The following is a 19,035-nucleotide window of genomic DNA, read 5'->3' as shown; positions in this document are numbered from 1 at the left end:
TTTTAAATTATGACGTCATCTTCAGTACTTGTGACGTAATTCTTTAGAAAAAAATACCACACTCTTCTTTCGGAAAACTCGAGCGAACAGGAAAATTAACGGTGTGACACCCGGCCGGTTTTTGTGTGTCGTTGATGTGTGGTGAACGCCAACTTGGCTTGACTGACGTGGCAGAGAGGATTGAATAAGTGTTTATATTGTATATTGTACAGGAATAAACCATTATTAGCGTTTTTTGAAGATTGTATATCAACTCTAACTAATAAATATCAACATGGGGTTAACCGTTTCAGGTTTATTTAATCGGCTATTTGGCAAAAAACAAATGAGAATATTGATGGGTAAGTAAATCGTAGGCTGTTACGTTACCTGTTTAGGCTAGCTAGGCCAGGGTGTAATTGGAATTTTTACGGTGAGAAAGCCGTTGTAGGAGGCGGGTAGAAAGGGTGATACGGCGTGGGTTTTAAACTCTGGCATAGGATCAATATTTTTGTTGTAATATCAGTCAGAGGAACAACTAGGCCTATTATTATTTTCATTATAGTAAATAGGCCACGGCCAGTAGGCCTAGCTAGTAAGTAGAGAGGGAGGGGGATTGTTTTTACTTTTAGTATGGATCCGACCTATTTTCCTAATAATTTAGGCCTAGCCTAGGCCTATATGGTTTTTTAGAAAGGTGGTTGTTGCGAAAACCACTACTGCATTTTCTACAGTTCTGTAAATAATTAAATACTATATATATATTTTTAAAAATACATTCTGGACAGTATAAGATACTTTTTATACAGCGAACAACTGACAATGAATGAATAAAGCTGTATTTATATAAAAGCATCAAATATTAAATTTAATATTATAATTTTTATTTTAAGTTGGACTTGATGCAGCTGGAAAAACAACAATCCTTTACAAACTGAAACTTGGAGAAATTGTCACCACCATTCCAACAATTGGCAAGTATTTTATTTTATCAAGGAGTTGTTAAAATTAGTTGACTTTTTTGTCCCATTACCCTATCCTTCAGACACAAACAAGTACTACCACTGACTGACTATCTTTTGGTGTGCTAATCACTTTAAAGTTAAGGGTGCCATTTTAAGTTAAGGGTGCTATTTTAAGTTAAGGGTGCCATTTTAAGTTAAGGGTGCCACAGATTAAAAGCTTTACTTGTGGTTATCATGTTTTTCACACTTTATTTATTCTTCTTTTGATATACTGTATTTTTAGGAATTTTGTGTGAAAAATAAAGAATCAATCAATGGTAGTGTGTTGCTTTACTTGGAGTGCCTTCCCCTACTCATAACCATGTATAATAATTTATAATACTGTATTTCTTATTCTTCCAATATGGGTATTTTTATTTTAATCATTTTTTCTTCCATCATTCAGGATTCAATGTTGAAACCGTAGAATACAAGAATATAAGTTTCACTGTATGGGACGTCGGCGGTCAGGATAAAATTCGACCACTCTGGAGGCATTACTTTCAAAATACACAAGTAAGATTTTAATGCACTATTAGAGAAATACAGTATGTGATCTAAGGCAGGGACACCCAGTTTTATTTCAGCATGCGCCGAAGCCTTGCGATACCTACAGTAAAAGTAGCCATTATATTTTTTCCACCCATCATCACCTCTGTTAATCCCAACTCCTATATTTTCTCTATTACTACAGTATACTAAAAAATGTTTGAAATGCACTAAGCTATTCAAGGCCATAGCCACCATTTTAACAGAAGAGGGGGGAGGGGGAGGGGATGTATTTTTTCCACAAAAAGGGTACAAATTAATTTCTATGTGTATTTTATATGCAAATGACAATAAATGGAAGTGATTTTCCACTGATGAATGAATGAAGCTGTCAGGCTACAGATATTTATCCCTTCCCCAGATTCGTGCTTGCTATTTATGTATGTATTACCTACTGTATTGCCATCATTATTTATTACTACACTTTCACTAAATATTGTCTGTTTTGCAGGGTCTCATTTTTGTAGTTGATAGCAACGATAGGGAAAGGATAGAGGAAGCTAACGAGGAGTTAACAAGGATGCTAAATGAGGACGAATTAAGAGACGCAATTGTTCTAGTATTTGCCAACAAGCAGGATCTACCTAACGCCTTTTCAATATCGGAAATTACAGAAAGACTGGGACTTACCACTTTAAAAGGCAGAGAAGTATGTTTGCTTTTATTGTTTAACTTGCATGTTTTAAAGAGATATCAATGATTGTTTAGTAGAGTATAGACTGTATGTTGCTATAGTGTGCATAGTATAGGACTACTTAGACCTACTTACCTCACTAAAAGCAGTACGCCAAACAAGGGATCTGTAAAATCCAAGTTGACCTGGCCTAGAAACACGCCCAATTAAAGAAAATTGCACAGAAAACAATGCACTATTTGACGTATTAAGTTGCCAAAAATGTGTGGGTTATTTTATGTGTACATAAAATCCAAGGCAATTGAAATTTAGGTTATACTATCAACCATTTTGGTATAGTGATATAGTACTGTATGATGGTATGCTTAAACCAAGCTAAGAGACCTTAAACACTTTCTAAAGTCGTCTTCTTTTTTTTCAGTGGTACGTCCAAAGTGCGTGTGCAACAAACGGCACCGGACTTTACGAAGGTCTTGATTGGCTGTCAAACAAAATGGCGACATAAAGAAGACCCGAAATTTGGCTGACAGCGTTTAAGCACATGTTTTGCTTCTCATCGAGTGTTATCCTCAAAAGAACGCAACACAAAACAGAAATATTAAGACAATATTACTGAAAAAAGACAATTATAATAGTTTCATGATTTGAATACATTGTCTTTTTATTCAACCGTTTTTGTATTAACTTGATGTTTTTTTTATTTTGGGTTGGGTTTATTTTCTTTTTTCTATATATATATAAATAAATACAAGATGATCTGCTAAAATTTGTAATGAATATATTAAGGATGAATTTACACAATGGGTTGGGTTGAAACAGCCCTGTAGTGTTCTCAAAACATAGTGTTCTCAAAACTTATATCATATTTTGTCTTATTCAAGTGAATGGAAGAATACAGAAAATATGTAAAGATGTTCGTGTACAGCGTATTCAATTTCTGCATGCTATTTATTATATGACATTTTTCAGGAATCTCAAACCCAAACACGATTTTCATTTTTATCCCCTTTTAAAAATTCTGGCGACGCCCATGATTGCATCCTAGCCACGCCCATGATTGATTTAAGATTTTGTCCTGTTTTATTGATGTCCGCTCTGTAAATGTTGAAATAATGATGCGATTTAAATAAAAGCAAATGTTAATATTCAAAAAATTCCAAAAAATATTGTTTTTTTCACATTATTTAACCATTGTAGTTTGTACTTTCATTTTTAGTGGGTTTTTTTTGGTAGACTTTTTGACTGTTGTCTATAGAGGGCTCACTTTAAATATTTTATCTTGAATTTTGTATGCAGAAACCTTTCTATAATAAATAATAGTATGTTAATACATAATTATTAAATATTAATATTCCTAATAGTACGTATTGCTAAAATTGATAATAATATTAATATTTACAACATTTTATATATAAATTTATATATTTCCCACCACTTGTTAATTTGAAGACTTTTATTGAGAAAAAAAAACATGTCACCCTTAGATTTTAAACCACTACTGAACAATTTAGTAGTATTGATAAAAATAAAACCTGTTATTGACACCAACTGTGAACTACTCTATAATGTATATGTATTTACTATTTATTTATCCAATTTATTCAATAACGCTAAACTGTTCTTTCCCCAAATGTAGTCACTTGATGACATTTTTTTCTGTATATTAATTACATAACAATTATAGAATCTTCTTGTTTACTTGTTTACTTACTTGTTTACTTACTTGTTTCCGGAGCTCAGCGGTGCTGGGTCCGGAGTCGAGGCTAGGCTATGCCTATAAGCCCCTCTTGATAATTACATCAACTCTTGAATATGGCGCAAATTTAAGAGGGTGGTTGGACCATGCCCGTTCAAGACCGGACTTAAATTGATTGGTTGATCTTGAAGCTACTACATCCTCCGATAACGAATTCCATAATATAATAGCTTTTCGACCAAATGAATCCCTCATCCAATTTGTGCGTGAGAACTTAAATTTTAATTTAAAAGAATGACCACGTGTTCTAACATCTTCATCACGCTCAAAAAAAGAATCAGCAGAAATACTATCCACTCCATGTAAAATTTTAAAAATCTGTATCAAATGAGCTCTTTGCCTTCTGTATGCGAGAGTAGGTAGGTTGAGAATTTTCAGCCTTTCTGAATAAGGTAAATGACGAATGGAAAAAATAAGCTTGGTGGCACGTTCTTGGACTTTTTCCAATAGGTCTTCCTCCTTACAATGTAGCGAGTTAAAAACAACGTTGCAGTATTCCAAGGTCGGACGAATAATAGCTTTATATAAACGAAGAAACCCATCCATATTTAAAAACTTGAAAGCTCGATATACCATGCCCAACTTCCGATTTGCTCTCATTGCTACATCTGCCACATGTACATTAAAAACAAGTTTAGAGTCAATAGTAACTCCGAGGTCTTTTTCATGATCAACTTCATTCAATAAGAAACCACGCATGGCATACAGATGTTTGTTGTTTTTCTTCCCAAAGTGCATTACTTTGCACTTACCCTCGTTAAAAGGTAATTGCCATTTGTCAGACCAGTCACATGCTTTCTCTAAATCTTCTTGTAGAACTTGAGCATCATTCCCAGTGTTAACTACTCTATACAATTTAGTATCATCTGCAAACATGCGTACAGAGGAAGAAATAACAGAAGGTAAATCATTTATAAACATAATGAAAAGAACAGGTCCAACGACGCTTCCTTGCGGGATACCACTACGAACATCAGCCCAATCTGAAACACATCCATTGACACTAACCCGTTGTTGTCTATCGTTAAGAAATTCTTGAAACCAGTTTAGAAGTTTACCTTTAATACCCAATGCACTCATTTTCAGAAGGAGTCTATGATGAGGCACACTATCGAAAGCCTTCTTGTAGTCAAGGTAGATACAATCAAAACAATCCTGATTATCAAAATAAGAAAACCAGTTTTCAAGAACATCAAGTAATTGTAAAGCACAGGAACGACCTTGCCGGAAACCAAATTGCTCATAACAAATAAGTGAGTGATGTTCAAGAAAGTCCAATAATTCCTTCCTGATAATTCTCTCCATAATTTTACCAACTACCGAAGTTAAACTCACAGGTCTATAGTTGCTTGGGTCAGACTTCACTCCTTTTTTAAAAATCGGTACCACTATAGCCCGTTTCCAACTATTTGGGACGGCTCCTTCTTGAAACAATTTCGTAAAAATAATATGGAGGGGGTAGCAAATGATATCCTTTAGTTCGACTAAGATGCGTGGGTGAATACCATCAGGTCCAGCTGTTTTAGTAATATTCAACGTTGATAAAATATTTAAGATTTCGTCACAAGGAAAGTCAACTTGAGATAAAAACTCTTCTGAAATTTCATCAACAGCCGGTACATTCGAAAAATTTTCATCGACAAATACACTACTAAAAAACGTGTTTAGCAACTCAGCCTTATCCTTGTCATCAGACACATGCCTTCCATTACTATCAATTAAGTTGGGTATACCAGACTTTATATTGATCTGAGAACTGAGATACCTCCAAAAAGACTTTTCATTAGATTTGATCTCAATTGCTATTTTATTTTCGAAGTCAGATTTACTACATCGAATCAGATCTACAGTTTGATTTCTTACTTGGACAAACTTCGACCATTTTGCTGACACACATACTTTTTGTTTTCTCTTAGCCTTTACATACTGTTTCCAACATTTATTCTTTTTGGCAATCTGCTTTTCAATTTTTTTGTTCATCCAAAGAGGTTTTCTTCCGTGGCAAACCTTCCTCATCGGGATACACTCATCAATATTCTTCGCAAGAATATGCTCGAATTCGTCCCACGATTGAATACCTGATTTGTCATTGAAAACCACATCCCAATCTACCAAACCAATTTTCTCGCGCAGCAAATCATAATTACCATGCCTGTAACTTCGAATATTTGGTTCAATTCTGTCATCTCTTACAAGATCCAATGAAAATTGTAACATCATATGGTCGCTTTTACCCAGTGGTGGAGACTGCCTAATGCCATTTATAGTATTCTCTTTGTCTGTAAAAACCAGATCCAAAACAAACTCTAGTTATATCATCTCATTAACAGAATAAATAATTGAAAATAAAAATTCGATATTTTGTTGCTTAGTTTTCTGTACACATTATGCTTGGCATAAATCATTAAATTTATTTTATGCATTTCAATTAACTGGTACTGGTTCAGGTAACCGTCTACATAGATACATCCTGGTAGCCATTGACGTAAATTTGTTGATTGAATTTCTCCTTACAAAATAGTATCGCAGATTTCATTTACAGCACTACGTTTAAGTTTACCCAGACTTTTAATATAATTCCTATACTTCGTCTTACCACCGATATTTCCCAAATGCTCTTCAATTTTGAAATTCTTTTTATTCTAACCGAGCAGTAGCACTGCCAGTGTTTATTTTTAGAAGAATACGACTCATTTCAGTTTGTGTTGAGAATAAACTATTTTATTTTCCAAATTGTACAAGTTCTGATTAATTATTAAAATTTTAAAACAATATATATCTGAAATATACTGTCACTGTTTACATTTAAGAATTTAATTTTGGAAAACTTTGAATGCGGTAAAAGTAGACAACACATATTTATGTCAAATAATTCTTTCGTCGTCTAAAGTGAGTGTGCTGCCACCTATATTGCTGTGTTCACGCTTGAATAAGCTCATTTGCATTCATTCTTCACCAGATGTATTTTATGTTTATGGCGTTCCAGCCCACGTGTCTAAGATGTGTTTACTATTGCTATGTTGTGCGGCAGTTTTTTTCAAGAAATATAGGCCCGACATTTGTCAAGCCAGGACTCAAGGAGTGACTACAGGGTAAGCTTGCATTAACTTATATTCATTTTAATGTAGAACTATTAGGCCTAGCCACATTTTAGTAGTACAGTGGTTAGCTTAGATACCCGTACGAGTAAAGTACAGCAGTGCCTGTCAATACTGGACGCATTCTTATAGCGTTCTTTCTTGTCGGTCGGTAATGCGTGTAACATGAATATTCATATTACTACTTTATTGAATATGCATGATGTCTGCATCGCATACATACGGAAAACAATTGCATAATGGACAGATATAACGGACAAAGTTTAATAAACAATAAGCAAAATTTTACAATAAATCAAGTCAAATATAATTTAATCAAGTTATATTATACCCAAAAAAAGAAAATACACACTCATAAAAGTAATTTATAATTTAAAACGATTAATAAAAACCAATAAAATGTATCCTCGGTTTATATAATCGATATAATAAATTAATATATAAAAATATTAAGGTCCGATAACGATCGACGATAACTAAATAAACGTTTTTTCTTACATAAAACAAAATAGATTCAAAAGTTATCCTATACTTCTAGGATAAACAATAGGCCAATATCAATAATAACAAAAAAAAACATTAATATTTTTTTTCTAATTTTAAAATGTTTATACATACCCTGTATTTAAAATAGATACAACACCACAAAAATTAGTAATTAGAACAACAGTAAGATTGTCTCCTGATACTTTACTTTAAAAAATACTACAAATAATAGATAAGATCATTGAATAACCATCGATATTCAGAAGGTAGTGTTTAAACGGGGTAAGCAACATTTTGATTCAATATACGAAACGCATATACCGTAATATGTTATTCAGATAAATTTAGCTTAATTAAGTTATGACTGAAGGTAAATAAAATAATCAAGACCTACCCATAAGTAAATATAAATGGTTAATAATGTAAAAATTGAAATATATCCTCGTAAGAATAGAAGAAAATGAAAAGATGTTGTAGCTATAATTATTGAATATATTAAAACTTTATATAAAATATTTAAAAGACGAAATAAATGCGCTTTAAATATAGGTTTACATTTAGTTTCTATATACCAACTGTAATAGTTCCACTCTTCAAATTCTAATGTTTTGCGATTCCCTTTAATTACTAAAACAAATGCTGGGATTAATGATGTACTGTCAATATTCGTAATGTCATTTCCATTGACAGATATCAGGTCACTTTTGATCATTATATGATTTTTATAACATTCACTTAGCAAGTCATTTACAATAGTACCTGTTAAATTACAATTATTCATAGAAAGACGTGTTAAGTTTGGAAATATAATCAATATATTAGCTAGCGTACTTCCGTTGATTGATGATAGGTCAGTGCCATCCAATAAAAGCATATCCCATTTAATTCTATAACGACTAGGTGATGTTAAAAGATCGTGTAATAGTTTAGCTGACATATAATACCCTTCCCACATAGCAGTGACAGTTTTCCAATGATAAATTTCCAGATATTGCAGATTGGGAAAGTTTTGAATTAATTTGCAAATTTGTAAGCCAATAGTAGTGTTATCTAGGCCTACGAAGTCTTCAATAAACCACCAAAATGTATCTATTTCCTCATCAAAACGGTATCTTTTCCATTCGTCTGAGTAGATTTTGCGAGCTTTATCACCCCATTTATGAAGTAATTTCATCATATACCTACTGTTTCGTACTTTGCTTTGCTTTGACAGATATCGTAATAAGATTTCAACGTGTGCTACTAACCTACATACTTTATCAGATGACTCAATGTTTGATTCTTCTATGATTGAGTTTATATTTTCAAATATTTCTCTTTCCCCCTTGTTTGTATAATCATCTGCAAACAATTTCATTTTTTGGAATAAGTGCAAATCTTTTTCATATAGCATCTTTAACGAATTTTTAAAATTTTCAACATGCATTTTCATTTCTGATGACATGTGTTTATCCAATGAGTTCACTACATTGTGTTCGTGCTCTTGATTTACATATTTAAAATATTCTAAAAAAGAGTAATAATTTGAGGGCCTATTTACCAACCAGTGTTTCATTAATTTGTCTGCATTAGGACCTAGAAAACTAATAGTGAAAACTCTTGTCATGTGTAAATTCCTGTTCGTCCTTAAGTACTCATATTCCTCAGATGTTAAAGTATCAATTTTGTTAGACAAGTAAAACCCGGCTAGAGCTTCTGACAATAACTTATGTGGACATCTGTACGTTGCCACAAAATCATCCTGAACAGTAGGGTCATCTTTGTAAACAAATCCTAATTTCAACGATAAGTCAACTAAAGTTTCATTTTTTACTTGGTCATTTAACTTCTTTTTAGTAAAATGAAGTAAATTATTTTTTAAACCAATGTAACTAATTTTCCCTAATTTTACAATGGCATTTTTATAGTCAATTGAAATGTTGTCAAAGTTCGATATCCGTTTTTGATCATTACTTCTGTTAATGTACTGATTTAAAATGGAACGGAAGATGTCTTTAAAAAAATGTTGAAAATCTTTTGGAATTATTTGTTCGTGTTGCCATATAACACACATTTTAAGCAATAAAAACGGAGATATAAAGAGTTCAAATACTTTTTTGTGATTACCACCCCAATTCTTTTTCAATGAATCAAGTTTGAATTCGTTAATCAATAACTGTCCCAGATTAGCGTTGTTGAAATATCTATTTATATATGGTTTTATGTTTTCTGTAGAGAATCCGTCTACTTTTATATGTACATCAAAATGCCTATGTACACTTTCAGTAAAACCCGGTCGTGAAGTCAAAATAACTGTACTGTCTTCCAATTCTTCTCTTTTTGATATCAGTGGAATGTCTACCCCATATGTTAACTCATCTAATCCATCTATCAGAAGAACTAAATCGTTGTCGTTTTTTTCAATAAAAGTTCTTATAATAGTTTTATTTACATACATATCATATTCTTTACGAAATTTGTCAAGCTTAACTGAATCAACGATAATATCTGTGATTGTTCGACCTTTTTTGATGTCTCTTACGTTTACAATAAATAATATTTTACCCGCAAACGTATCATCGGAATTGGTCGCCCAGTTGTAAGATATGAATTGAAGCAAAGTTGTCTTACCAATTCCACCATTTCCTACCATTAATACTTTACAGGAGTTTTTAGACTTTATAATATCCAATAATTCTTGCAATGATACGTCGACTTTTCTTTTTTCTACAGTTATATGCAGTACTGGATCTGTGAACATCTGTGAAATGTCATACTCTTGATCTTCTCTCCATGTAGGTGGTCTTATATTTGGGTCTTTTAATTTTGTTTTCTGTTCTGCTGTTATGAAGTTTCGAATAAGCTCATCTGAAATGAAGACAATCTATGAAAGTGTAAAACGAACAGAAAAGATTTTTTTTAGCAAATTTCAACGTTAGGTAGCGTCTATAATACTAATTTCATAATAGAAAATTAATAATAAACATTACCTTCTGTTAATTCGTAATTTGAAAATTTGTTCGCAAAAACGTGGAATAAGTATGAGAGTATGACGGCTGAGATGACAACAATAAATGCAAAGACCATCGCTAAAGCTAAAAAAACTTCAGCATTAATAAAGAGCATTTGATGATTACTTGTTTTTGTTTTGAAGTTATAGTGCAAAAAATAAAATAACTTTTTAATACATTGATTGTTTCTTATTTAATTTGATTGGTTGTAGGTCAATGCTACATTGTGAATTTATTAAAACACACGATATTCTTTATGCTTACCGATATGCCTACGTTTAGTTGGTTTAGATTTAGATTTCCGGTTACCTGTAGGATAGAAACAAAATTACAATACGTAACAAAATTCAAATCCAAACAACGTCATTAACCTATGACGCCATTAACACATTACCTCATTTACCCAAAGAACGTCATATACTCATAACCAATACTATTATTTTAGCGTCTGTTGTGACACCATAGATCATTCTCTATGACCGTTTTTTTCCAAGAGGATGGATTGGTTATGAAAAATACCGCCATTGTACCGGTATTTATTTTATAATGGTTTGCGCCACCTACAGATCAATATCATCATTACATTATGATAATGAATGGTTCATGAGTAGCTCACATTGTATTGTGTTTCATACATGTATCACAGCGTCACAGTATTTTTAGTTACATAATATCTGAATGTTCAATCTCAGAAAATGGAATCTCATCAAGCCCTTTTCCCTCTTTTGCACCCGTGCACCCCATTGTTTAGTATTCACTGGATTTGTTAATGATGTTACTGGATTGGCTAATTTGAAATCCGTGTTGGTGTCGATGCTGAAGCCGATGTTTGAATAACTGTTGGCTGATAGGGTTTTGCTGATTGGTTCAAATGCACCGAGAAATACAAAAAGAAATCAAAATAAAATAAAAGTTTAAACTTAAACAACTAAAAAGAGGAACATTTTTAAATTATAAAATTATAAATTGCTTGTGATAGGCATACCTAGTATATTATGTTTTGCCACTTTGTTCAGAAGTTTTGCAAACATTGTAATCTTCTGTTGTGAATCCAGTTGTCCGTCTTTCTCAATGTGATATACAGCATCCCATATGTTGTTATAGTTGAAGGCACTCAGTTTGTAGAATCCAGTCACTCTTTTCAAGTCACCCTTTCCAACGTTTTTAAGTGCTCTAAACAGTGTTTTGCGGTATTCTGTTAGGCGTACTGTCTCTGTGTCATTGCTACATTGAGCAGTATTCTTGTATTTGGTTATACAATCTCTTGCTGAGGCCAGATTAGTTACTTCAGCTATGTCGGACAACAGTTCCACATTGTTTTTAGAAATAAATCCATGTTCAGTAAGTTTGTTAAACAGGTCAAAGGCTACGTGTGATTGATCTAGATCTCCAATTGATAGAATACCATATAGAAGCATTCTTAACTCTCGGACTTTCTCACCAGCATAGTGTTCGCTTAGATTTCCTAGAAAAATTTGGAACTTTAAATTTTCATCCATTTTTAATCTGTAAATAACAAAATTGAGAACTAATTTTTATCAAGGACATAACTAAATGCTAACTTTATATTAATCTAATATTTAATTAAATTAATAATCAATTAAATTAATAATATGATAACGAACATTCTAGGCCTGCTTTTTCATAACATTACAAAGTAGGCCTACATTTCTAACTATAGGCTAATTATAGGCCTAGGCCAACATATGATTATTAAACTACATTTCATATTGAATTTTGCACAAATTATTATTATATATTAGTCCTAATCAGTTTAATATAAAGTTAAATAATAACATATAATTACATTATAAAATCTTATACAACTATAATGCTCACGATATGTTTTTTCTCGTCTGTTTCCTAAAAATATGAGATTCGTTAAAGGCAATCCGCCATATTTGTTTCTCGTAATTATGATGGCGTACTATATCTACTCAGCAGCATTGTCGAGAGTCAAAAATATAACAAAATAATAAATGATGCATACAAGCAACAGTGTCATAACCTACAGTAACGTAGTTATGATTGTGTGTACTTTTGTGGGCATTATCAATAAACCAATTCAAACAACCTTGGCGTGTTTGAAAGTTGAAATAGCCTATTATTTTTCGACAAGAGGCCGTTGAATAAAGATTTTAATCATTTGTTTTGTAAATCTAAACCTCTAAAAGTCTCTGAGAAATGTGTAATGCGAAAATAACAGTGTTAAGTTCAATTTAGTTTATAAGGCTGTTTAACCTATTAATGAAATGTTTAGATATTACACAGCATGACTGTATACATTAACAACTTGTTGACTTCCACGGAGCGGAAGCGTGCGCCATTATTGAACGAATGCTAAGTTTTATATTATTATATATTGAATTAAATTGATAATTAGTTAAATTAGTAATATAATGATGAAAATTAAACCGTAGGCCTGCTTTTGTCATAGGATGTTTTCATATGATTTTCATCGTTCAAGAAAACAACGGCAAGTGCAATATTTCTAACAGTTTAGTTATCGTTGCAATTGTTGCTAACACGTGAAATGAAAGTCACATTGTAAACCGGCTGGTGGATTTCAGCAATATCAACATAGCAATTTGAACAGCAAATTTCACATTATATATATATAGGCCTACACGTTGTTATTGTCCTATGGCTTGTACTTTACTTGTTGATTTTCCGATTTTTAATGAACCATGACTTATTCATTCTGCTTTGTGTTTAGTAACAAAAAGACGCGTTTCCCAAATATTTCCTTTACAACTGAGTCGTGATATCGTAGAGTTAATAATGTTAGGTGAACTAAATAAATTGAAAGGACTGTTATGGTACAGTAAGCCCATTTGTCGTTTATCAATTCACATACAATTATATAATAGTATTGCGTGCTCACTTTACAATAAACACCATCACCTTTAATCATTCCTTTTGTACTTGTCTGCGGTGCCGCAGGTCATACATTCCATGTCTATTATAACTGTATGAGGCTTTACTCCAATAAAAACAAATTTATTTTCCACGCTAAAAATACAGTTTTTATTTCCGTTAAATGATTTTGTAGTCAGCTTCAATGAAATATTATAATATTTAATTACAATGGTTCTTGTTATCGACAGCAAACTACATATACATACAGAAGAATAATGTTTCATTTTAAAAGCATTGTAGTTTCTAATGTTGAAACATTATGGCCAGTATTCTTTACTACTGAACTAGTTATTGCATCGATTGATGAATTTTCAGAAACCTGCAAAGATATTATTTACATTTAAATTTTTTTAAATAATACAAGTAATCCATGCACAGAGAGTATCAAGTCAGAGGACCCAGCAAATGGACCCTTATTGTGTGGCATGCGCGATGTGGTATCATGTCCATGGTTTTTGTGTTTTTTTTTGGAGAGTTTGTAAAAATTTAAACTTAAAGGACTAAACGCTCTCTCTACACTAGCAAACTTTATGTGACAAAAAAATGTGATGTGCCCATCACGATGACGTCATATCACTACCAAATATTTTGGCACATTCCACTTTTTTTGTCAAACTAGTTTGGTAGTCCAGACGGATGTTTTAGTTATTCCATGACCATGAAAAATACCGTTTCAGGATAGTATTGGACAAAACAGACACGGATTCAACAGGAATATATATAAAGTACAAGTTTAATGTAAATTGCCAAATCGAATCTACATGTATCTTATATTGAATCTAAACCAAAAACGTTAATAATGAACATAATACAATTAATTGGCTATTTATTTAAATTAGCGACAAATATAATTATAACAAATAATTCACATAATGTAAATGAATGAAATTAGTGATATAAAGAAACTACTACAGTATGCGTAAATATGAAAAGATAAAAAAAAACCAGAAATGTATTATAAATAAATAAAACACTCCTTTTCAATCGCATCTTTTATACAGAAGGATAAAGGTTAAACTGATTTTTAATGTGAAGCAATCAAATTCAAATTCAAATTATAATGAACCATAGCGCTAGGCTTATCCATTGTGTTTAGTAACACAACGAGACCTTTCACAATTATTGTATTTGCCCTGCAATGAGTAGGCCTATTGATATTGCAGATTAAATAACGTTAGGTGAACTAAATAAACTGAAAGGACTGTTATGGTACAGTACGCCCATTCGTCGTGTATCAATTCACCTACAACTCTATAATAGTATTGTGTGCTCAATAAACACCATCACCTTTAATCAATCCTTTTGTGCTTTCTGTGGTGGTAGGCTACATTCCAGGTCCATTATATCTAACTGTAGGAAACTTATAATCCCAACAAAAGCGAATATATTTTCGGAGCTAAATATACTGTTTTGTTGCATGACTTTGCACTCAGCTTCAATGAAATATATTATTATAATAATACCAAATTATAGTATGTTACACCCAACAAGGTTCTTGTTTTCGTCGACAGCAAATTATTTTTATTCAAAGGCATTGTTATAGTTTTCAATGTTAGTTATGATGTAATTTCCTTTTTGAGGATCAATAAAAGTTATCTTATCTTATCTTAATTAAGACGTTATACCAAGATGAATGTCTGTTCATTATAATTATTGTTTTCGTTAGCATGGCATTTTGCAACCGTACCTGTAAACTGTGGGATTTGCAATGTTTATTAGTAGGCCTAGTTTTTTATGCCAAATTTAATTTCCAGGTTGACCTATCGATTTTAAAACCCAATTAAAAAAAACGTAACGAAGCATAAATACGATGCATATTTTATTTAACCAATGCCATTGGTTAAAAATAACTTAACAAAATTTGGCCATAAAACAAATAAATAGTACAAACCAAATGATGTTTTTCGGTAATAATATATATTAACACAATTTCAGATAGGTTATTTTCATATTTTATTCCATTCTTTTTTTCATCTAAAAGCAATTAAAGTTCAAATTATTGCCACTAATAGGCCTATATTTAAGGCAATTACCTAAAATGGACGTAAATGTACTTTCATTTCTGGAGAGGTACACTTTTTCGTGTTTTTTACAATTTGAAATATTTGAGAATGAATAATAATTGGATGCCCTAATTACCAACCAGTGTTTTATAAATGTTCTTAATTCTGTATGAATCCTTGGATAGTACTGCAATTTCTAATTTAAAAACGACATTCCAAATATTTTGTAAGTTATGATGTTTTAGGTCGTAGTAAGAAACCAAACGTTTTAATGCATGTGCATCTGGATGAACTTGTCTCATGGCTTTAAACAGTCGCTTCCGATCATCTGACAACATTGTGTCATCATAATTTTGAAGTTTGTTGTCCTTTATATACCCTCTTATAAGATCTTCGGCAGGCTTCACTTCTGTTAGCTTCGTAATCTCTAATAGCAGACTCACATTAGTAGGTGTGATTAAGCCTTTTAATTGAAGTGCATTAAACAAGTCATTTCCAATAGCATCTGTAATATCGCCAACACTTAAATAATCAATTAGACAGAATCTTAACCAATAATATCTGTCACCCTCATAGTATCTACTGAGATCAGCATTCATGGTTTGAAACCTTTTTTTGATCATTTCACCATATTCTGTTGTGTCTGCAAAGAATAAATTTTATATGTATTAATTTAATTAGGTTATATATTTCTGTCTGCGTTATTTGTTTGTATGTGTGTTTGTCTTTTAGCAGGTTAACGTGAAAACTGAAAGACGGGTCTTTACCACGTTTTACAACAGACAGTAGATGTATGGTCACGAAAGATCCATTACATTTTGGACATCATGATCCCAATTCTGAACCACTTTTTATTATTTTAATAATGTTAGGCCTACGTCAAAACTATAAGAATTCAAACCCCTGTGTATAACATTAACCATAATATATTACATCTCACAGAAGAAATAATGTAAAAATAGTGACCTACCATAATCATTTTCAAAATAGTGAGACGGAGGATATGACGAAATTATGTTAGGCATAAGTAAAATGATGATTGCACCGATCAGTGCTGCTAAAACTATTAAGAAAGAAACAAAATTAACAAAGCTATTGGAGTCCAAAATGGTAGGTTTAAGTTTAATAGAAGAACACTTAATAAATAATTTTGATTAATAGTGAATTCATTGAAAATAATCATTACTTCATTATTAACACTTACCGATACATATTGGTGTAGGCCTACATATCGATTTCCAGTTTCTTCGAATTATTGGTACTAAATTAAAGTAAATTGAAATTCATAATAATCAACCACATTCCACATATCATTTCAGTAACTACAAACAATAACATAATTTGCAAATATAGTGTAGTACTAGTAATCTAGGCCTATATTTGATATTTGTTGCATCATTTATAAAGTATGCCGTGTGTTGGTCACGCTTAAATGTAGGATTTATTAGTTGAACTTGGCCCCAGCTCCTGAGAGCATAGTATCGTAGTAACCGTTGTGTTGAATCTAATAAAATGATGCTGGCCAAAAGATAATACAAATGTTTCAACAAAACTACCAGGCTAGCTGCAACACAGATCAAATCTTTTAGTCCCCAGTAGTTTGTTTCAGATAAATTTTGATATCCCACATCTGTAGGTTTAAAACAGATTAAAAATAAATGTAAATTTCAAACCCAGCTATTTTGTTGCCAATCAATAGAGAAATAATTTTCTTTTTAAATGCTTTAATGTACAGTAAACGCTGGCAAATCGACATCCCATAGGGCGGATTAAAAATAACAATCACGGTTATGCTGCAGGGAGGAGAAAAGTTATTACGTCGCGGTATACCATATAATTTATTTTGAGATGGAAAATTAAAATCATACTTACCTTTATTAAGTAGTAAGTCTTTGGCAGTTTCATTGAGAAGATTTGCAAATGTTTTTATTTTTGTTGTTTCATTTGTAAGATCTTTATTCTTCTCCAGTGCAAATACCACATCCCAAACATTTGTGAATACATTTGGGCTTAGAGCGTAGAAAGAAATAATGTATTTCAATCCATTTCCATCAACGTTTCTCATGGCTTTAAACAGTCGCTTCCGATATGGCGACAACTGTGTTTGATCACTATTGTAAATTTTGTTATCCCTCATATATTCTTTTAAAAGCTGTTTAGCATGATTCAGTTCTGTTAGTTCCGTAATCTCCAGCAGAAGATTAACATTTGTAGGTGAAATTGAACCCCTATTCTGAAGTACATTGAATAAATACATTGCATTGGAATTAGAATTTTCAAGGTCACCTATATTTAAGTGTTCAAAAAGGCAGAATCTTAACCAAGGGTATGCGTCATCTTTATAGCACTTGCTGAGATTATAGTTCAAGATTCTGAAAGCTTTGATTGTGATTCTTTTCTGTTTTTGGAAAAAGTAATATAGTAGGCCTACGGCGGATGAACCAACGATGACGATTAAACCAACGACGAAAGCTACAGAATAAAATATATATGCTGTTATCTCTTGCCCTTATAGTTTTAATGCCGACGTTCTTGTGCTCGTTTCTTTCTGAGCTTTCACAAAACGAAAGTTTAAAATACATAACACATAATCCAATCATAAAGCCTGTTTTCCCGTCGACGTTATTCGACGCTATCGTTAACAATAATCGACGATCGATTGAAATGTTAACGATTTCCAGGAAAAGGTACTCGCTATCGTTTTCAAACGATCGTCGTTGAACTGTTAACGATCAACGACGATAGCGTCGAATAACGTCGACAGGAAAACAGGCTTAAAAGTTCAACGACGATCGTTTGAAAAATAAATTTAATTATTGTTATTATTCATGACATTTTATGTAATACCATTACCAAATTGCTTGGTATATACAAATTGCATATTACTATATGCAACCTAAATGAAAATTATAAATGAATTAAGAACGTAAACTTTATGTTAGTCTACTTCTATACTGCACAGACAATTTAATGTCGATAGTTGCGTTTTTGCACCTGGCTGGAACAGTGACCAATCTATAAATAACAGACAGGAAAGCCCAATATTTTTTTAGATTGCTCGGTGGCACTCTCACGCTAACATTAAAAAAAAACAGTATACCATCAACCGTAAAAACACATTTATAGTTTCATATTTCAATTATGTTCATATGTATTTGTTATTTACCTGTTGATTCTTTCATTTCCTGTTGAACTGTGAATTATTCAATATCCTTGTGTTTGAAGGCTAATACGGTACTAGCTGTTTCACAATGTACGTTGTACAATATAACATCTGAGCTTCATTCTACTTCTTGTACAACGTCTGAAGGTTTACTTCTGGAATTCCTTGTTTTAGACAAACATCAACTGAACCTGGGTTCATGTCAAACTAAGCAGGCATATGTACCGTACGTATTGTGCCGTAGAAGAATGTTTCCGACCATAATTATTATGTTTCATTGAAGCGCATACAATTGCTTAATGAACTGTAACCATGTAACACGTCCGCTTCTGTCTAGGCATAGGCCTATACCGTTTTAATTTAAAAAAATGTCCATTAATGCCATCTCATCTTCCTTTATTCTTCTCCTTCCATTGAAAAAAGTCAGATAATTATGGGAGCTGAATCGGTGTGC

At 32.2% G+C, this 19,035-nt stretch overlaps 4 protein-coding genes across 5 annotated transcripts in view; 2 read left to right on the top strand and 2 right to left on the bottom strand.

The window, feature by feature from the left end:
- Positions 1 to 7,140, top strand: part of LOC144855787 (uncharacterized) — a 28,152-nt gene extending 21,012 nt beyond the window's left edge. Inside the window, exon 45 of the mRNA XM_078713719.1 lies at positions 6,882 to 7,140. The gene's annotated coding sequence lies outside the window, so the exon portion shown is untranslated. The remainder of the gene's footprint in view (positions 1 to 6,881) is intronic.
- LOC144855843 (ADP-ribosylation factor 4) lies at positions 109 to 3,008 on the top strand. The gene is made up of 5 exons (XM_078713788.1): positions 109 to 341; positions 873 to 953; positions 1,390 to 1,499; positions 1,984 to 2,181; positions 2,588 to 3,008. The coding sequence occupies exons 1-5, from the start codon at positions 275 to 277 to the stop codon at positions 2,669 to 2,671; spliced, it is 540 nt and encodes a 179-aa protein (XP_078569914.1). The 5' UTR covers positions 109 to 274; the 3' UTR covers positions 2,672 to 3,008.
- Positions 7,141 to 7,391: 251 nt separating the features above from the next.
- LOC144855799 (uncharacterized) overlaps positions 7,392 to 19,035 on the bottom strand; it is a 36,238-nt gene continuing 24,594 nt past the window's right edge. Inside the window, exons 1-5 of one of the 2 annotated variants that reach the window (XM_078713738.1) lie at positions 12,336 to 12,373; positions 11,482 to 12,002; positions 10,761 to 10,805; positions 10,476 to 10,580; positions 7,392 to 10,353 (exon numbers count right to left, since the gene is read on the bottom strand). In XM_078713738.1, coding sequence (XP_078569864.1) covers positions 7,865 to 10,353; positions 10,476 to 10,580; positions 10,761 to 10,805; positions 11,482 to 11,995 — 3,153 coding nt within the window. In that variant the 5' untranslated portion in view covers positions 11,996 to 12,002; positions 12,336 to 12,373 and the 3' untranslated portion in view covers positions 7,392 to 7,864. Of the gene's footprint in view, positions 10,354 to 10,475; positions 10,581 to 10,760; positions 10,806 to 11,481; positions 12,003 to 12,335; positions 12,374 to 19,035 lie in introns of those variants that run through there. The other variant, XM_078713739.1, reaches the window with a different exon arrangement.
- Positions 15,464 to 17,675, bottom strand: LOC144856072 (uncharacterized). The gene is made up of 4 exons (XM_078714046.1): positions 17,291 to 17,675; positions 16,623 to 16,679; positions 16,389 to 16,481; positions 15,464 to 16,061 (listed from the first exon to the last, which is right to left on the bottom strand). The coding sequence occupies exons 1-4, from the start codon at positions 17,673 to 17,675 to the stop codon at positions 15,547 to 15,549; spliced, it is 1,050 nt and encodes a 349-aa protein (XP_078570172.1). The 3' UTR covers positions 15,464 to 15,546.

Source organism: Antedon bifida, chromosome 11, assembly GCF_963402885.1.
Source record: "Antedon bifida chromosome 11, ecAntBifi1.1, whole genome shotgun sequence".
Classification (NCBI taxonomy): domain Eukaryota; kingdom Metazoa; phylum Echinodermata; class Crinoidea; order Comatulida; family Antedonidae; genus Antedon; species Antedon bifida.
The sequence above is the reverse complement of the archived record's forward strand: the minus strand, read 5'-3'. Positions and strand labels throughout refer to the sequence as shown.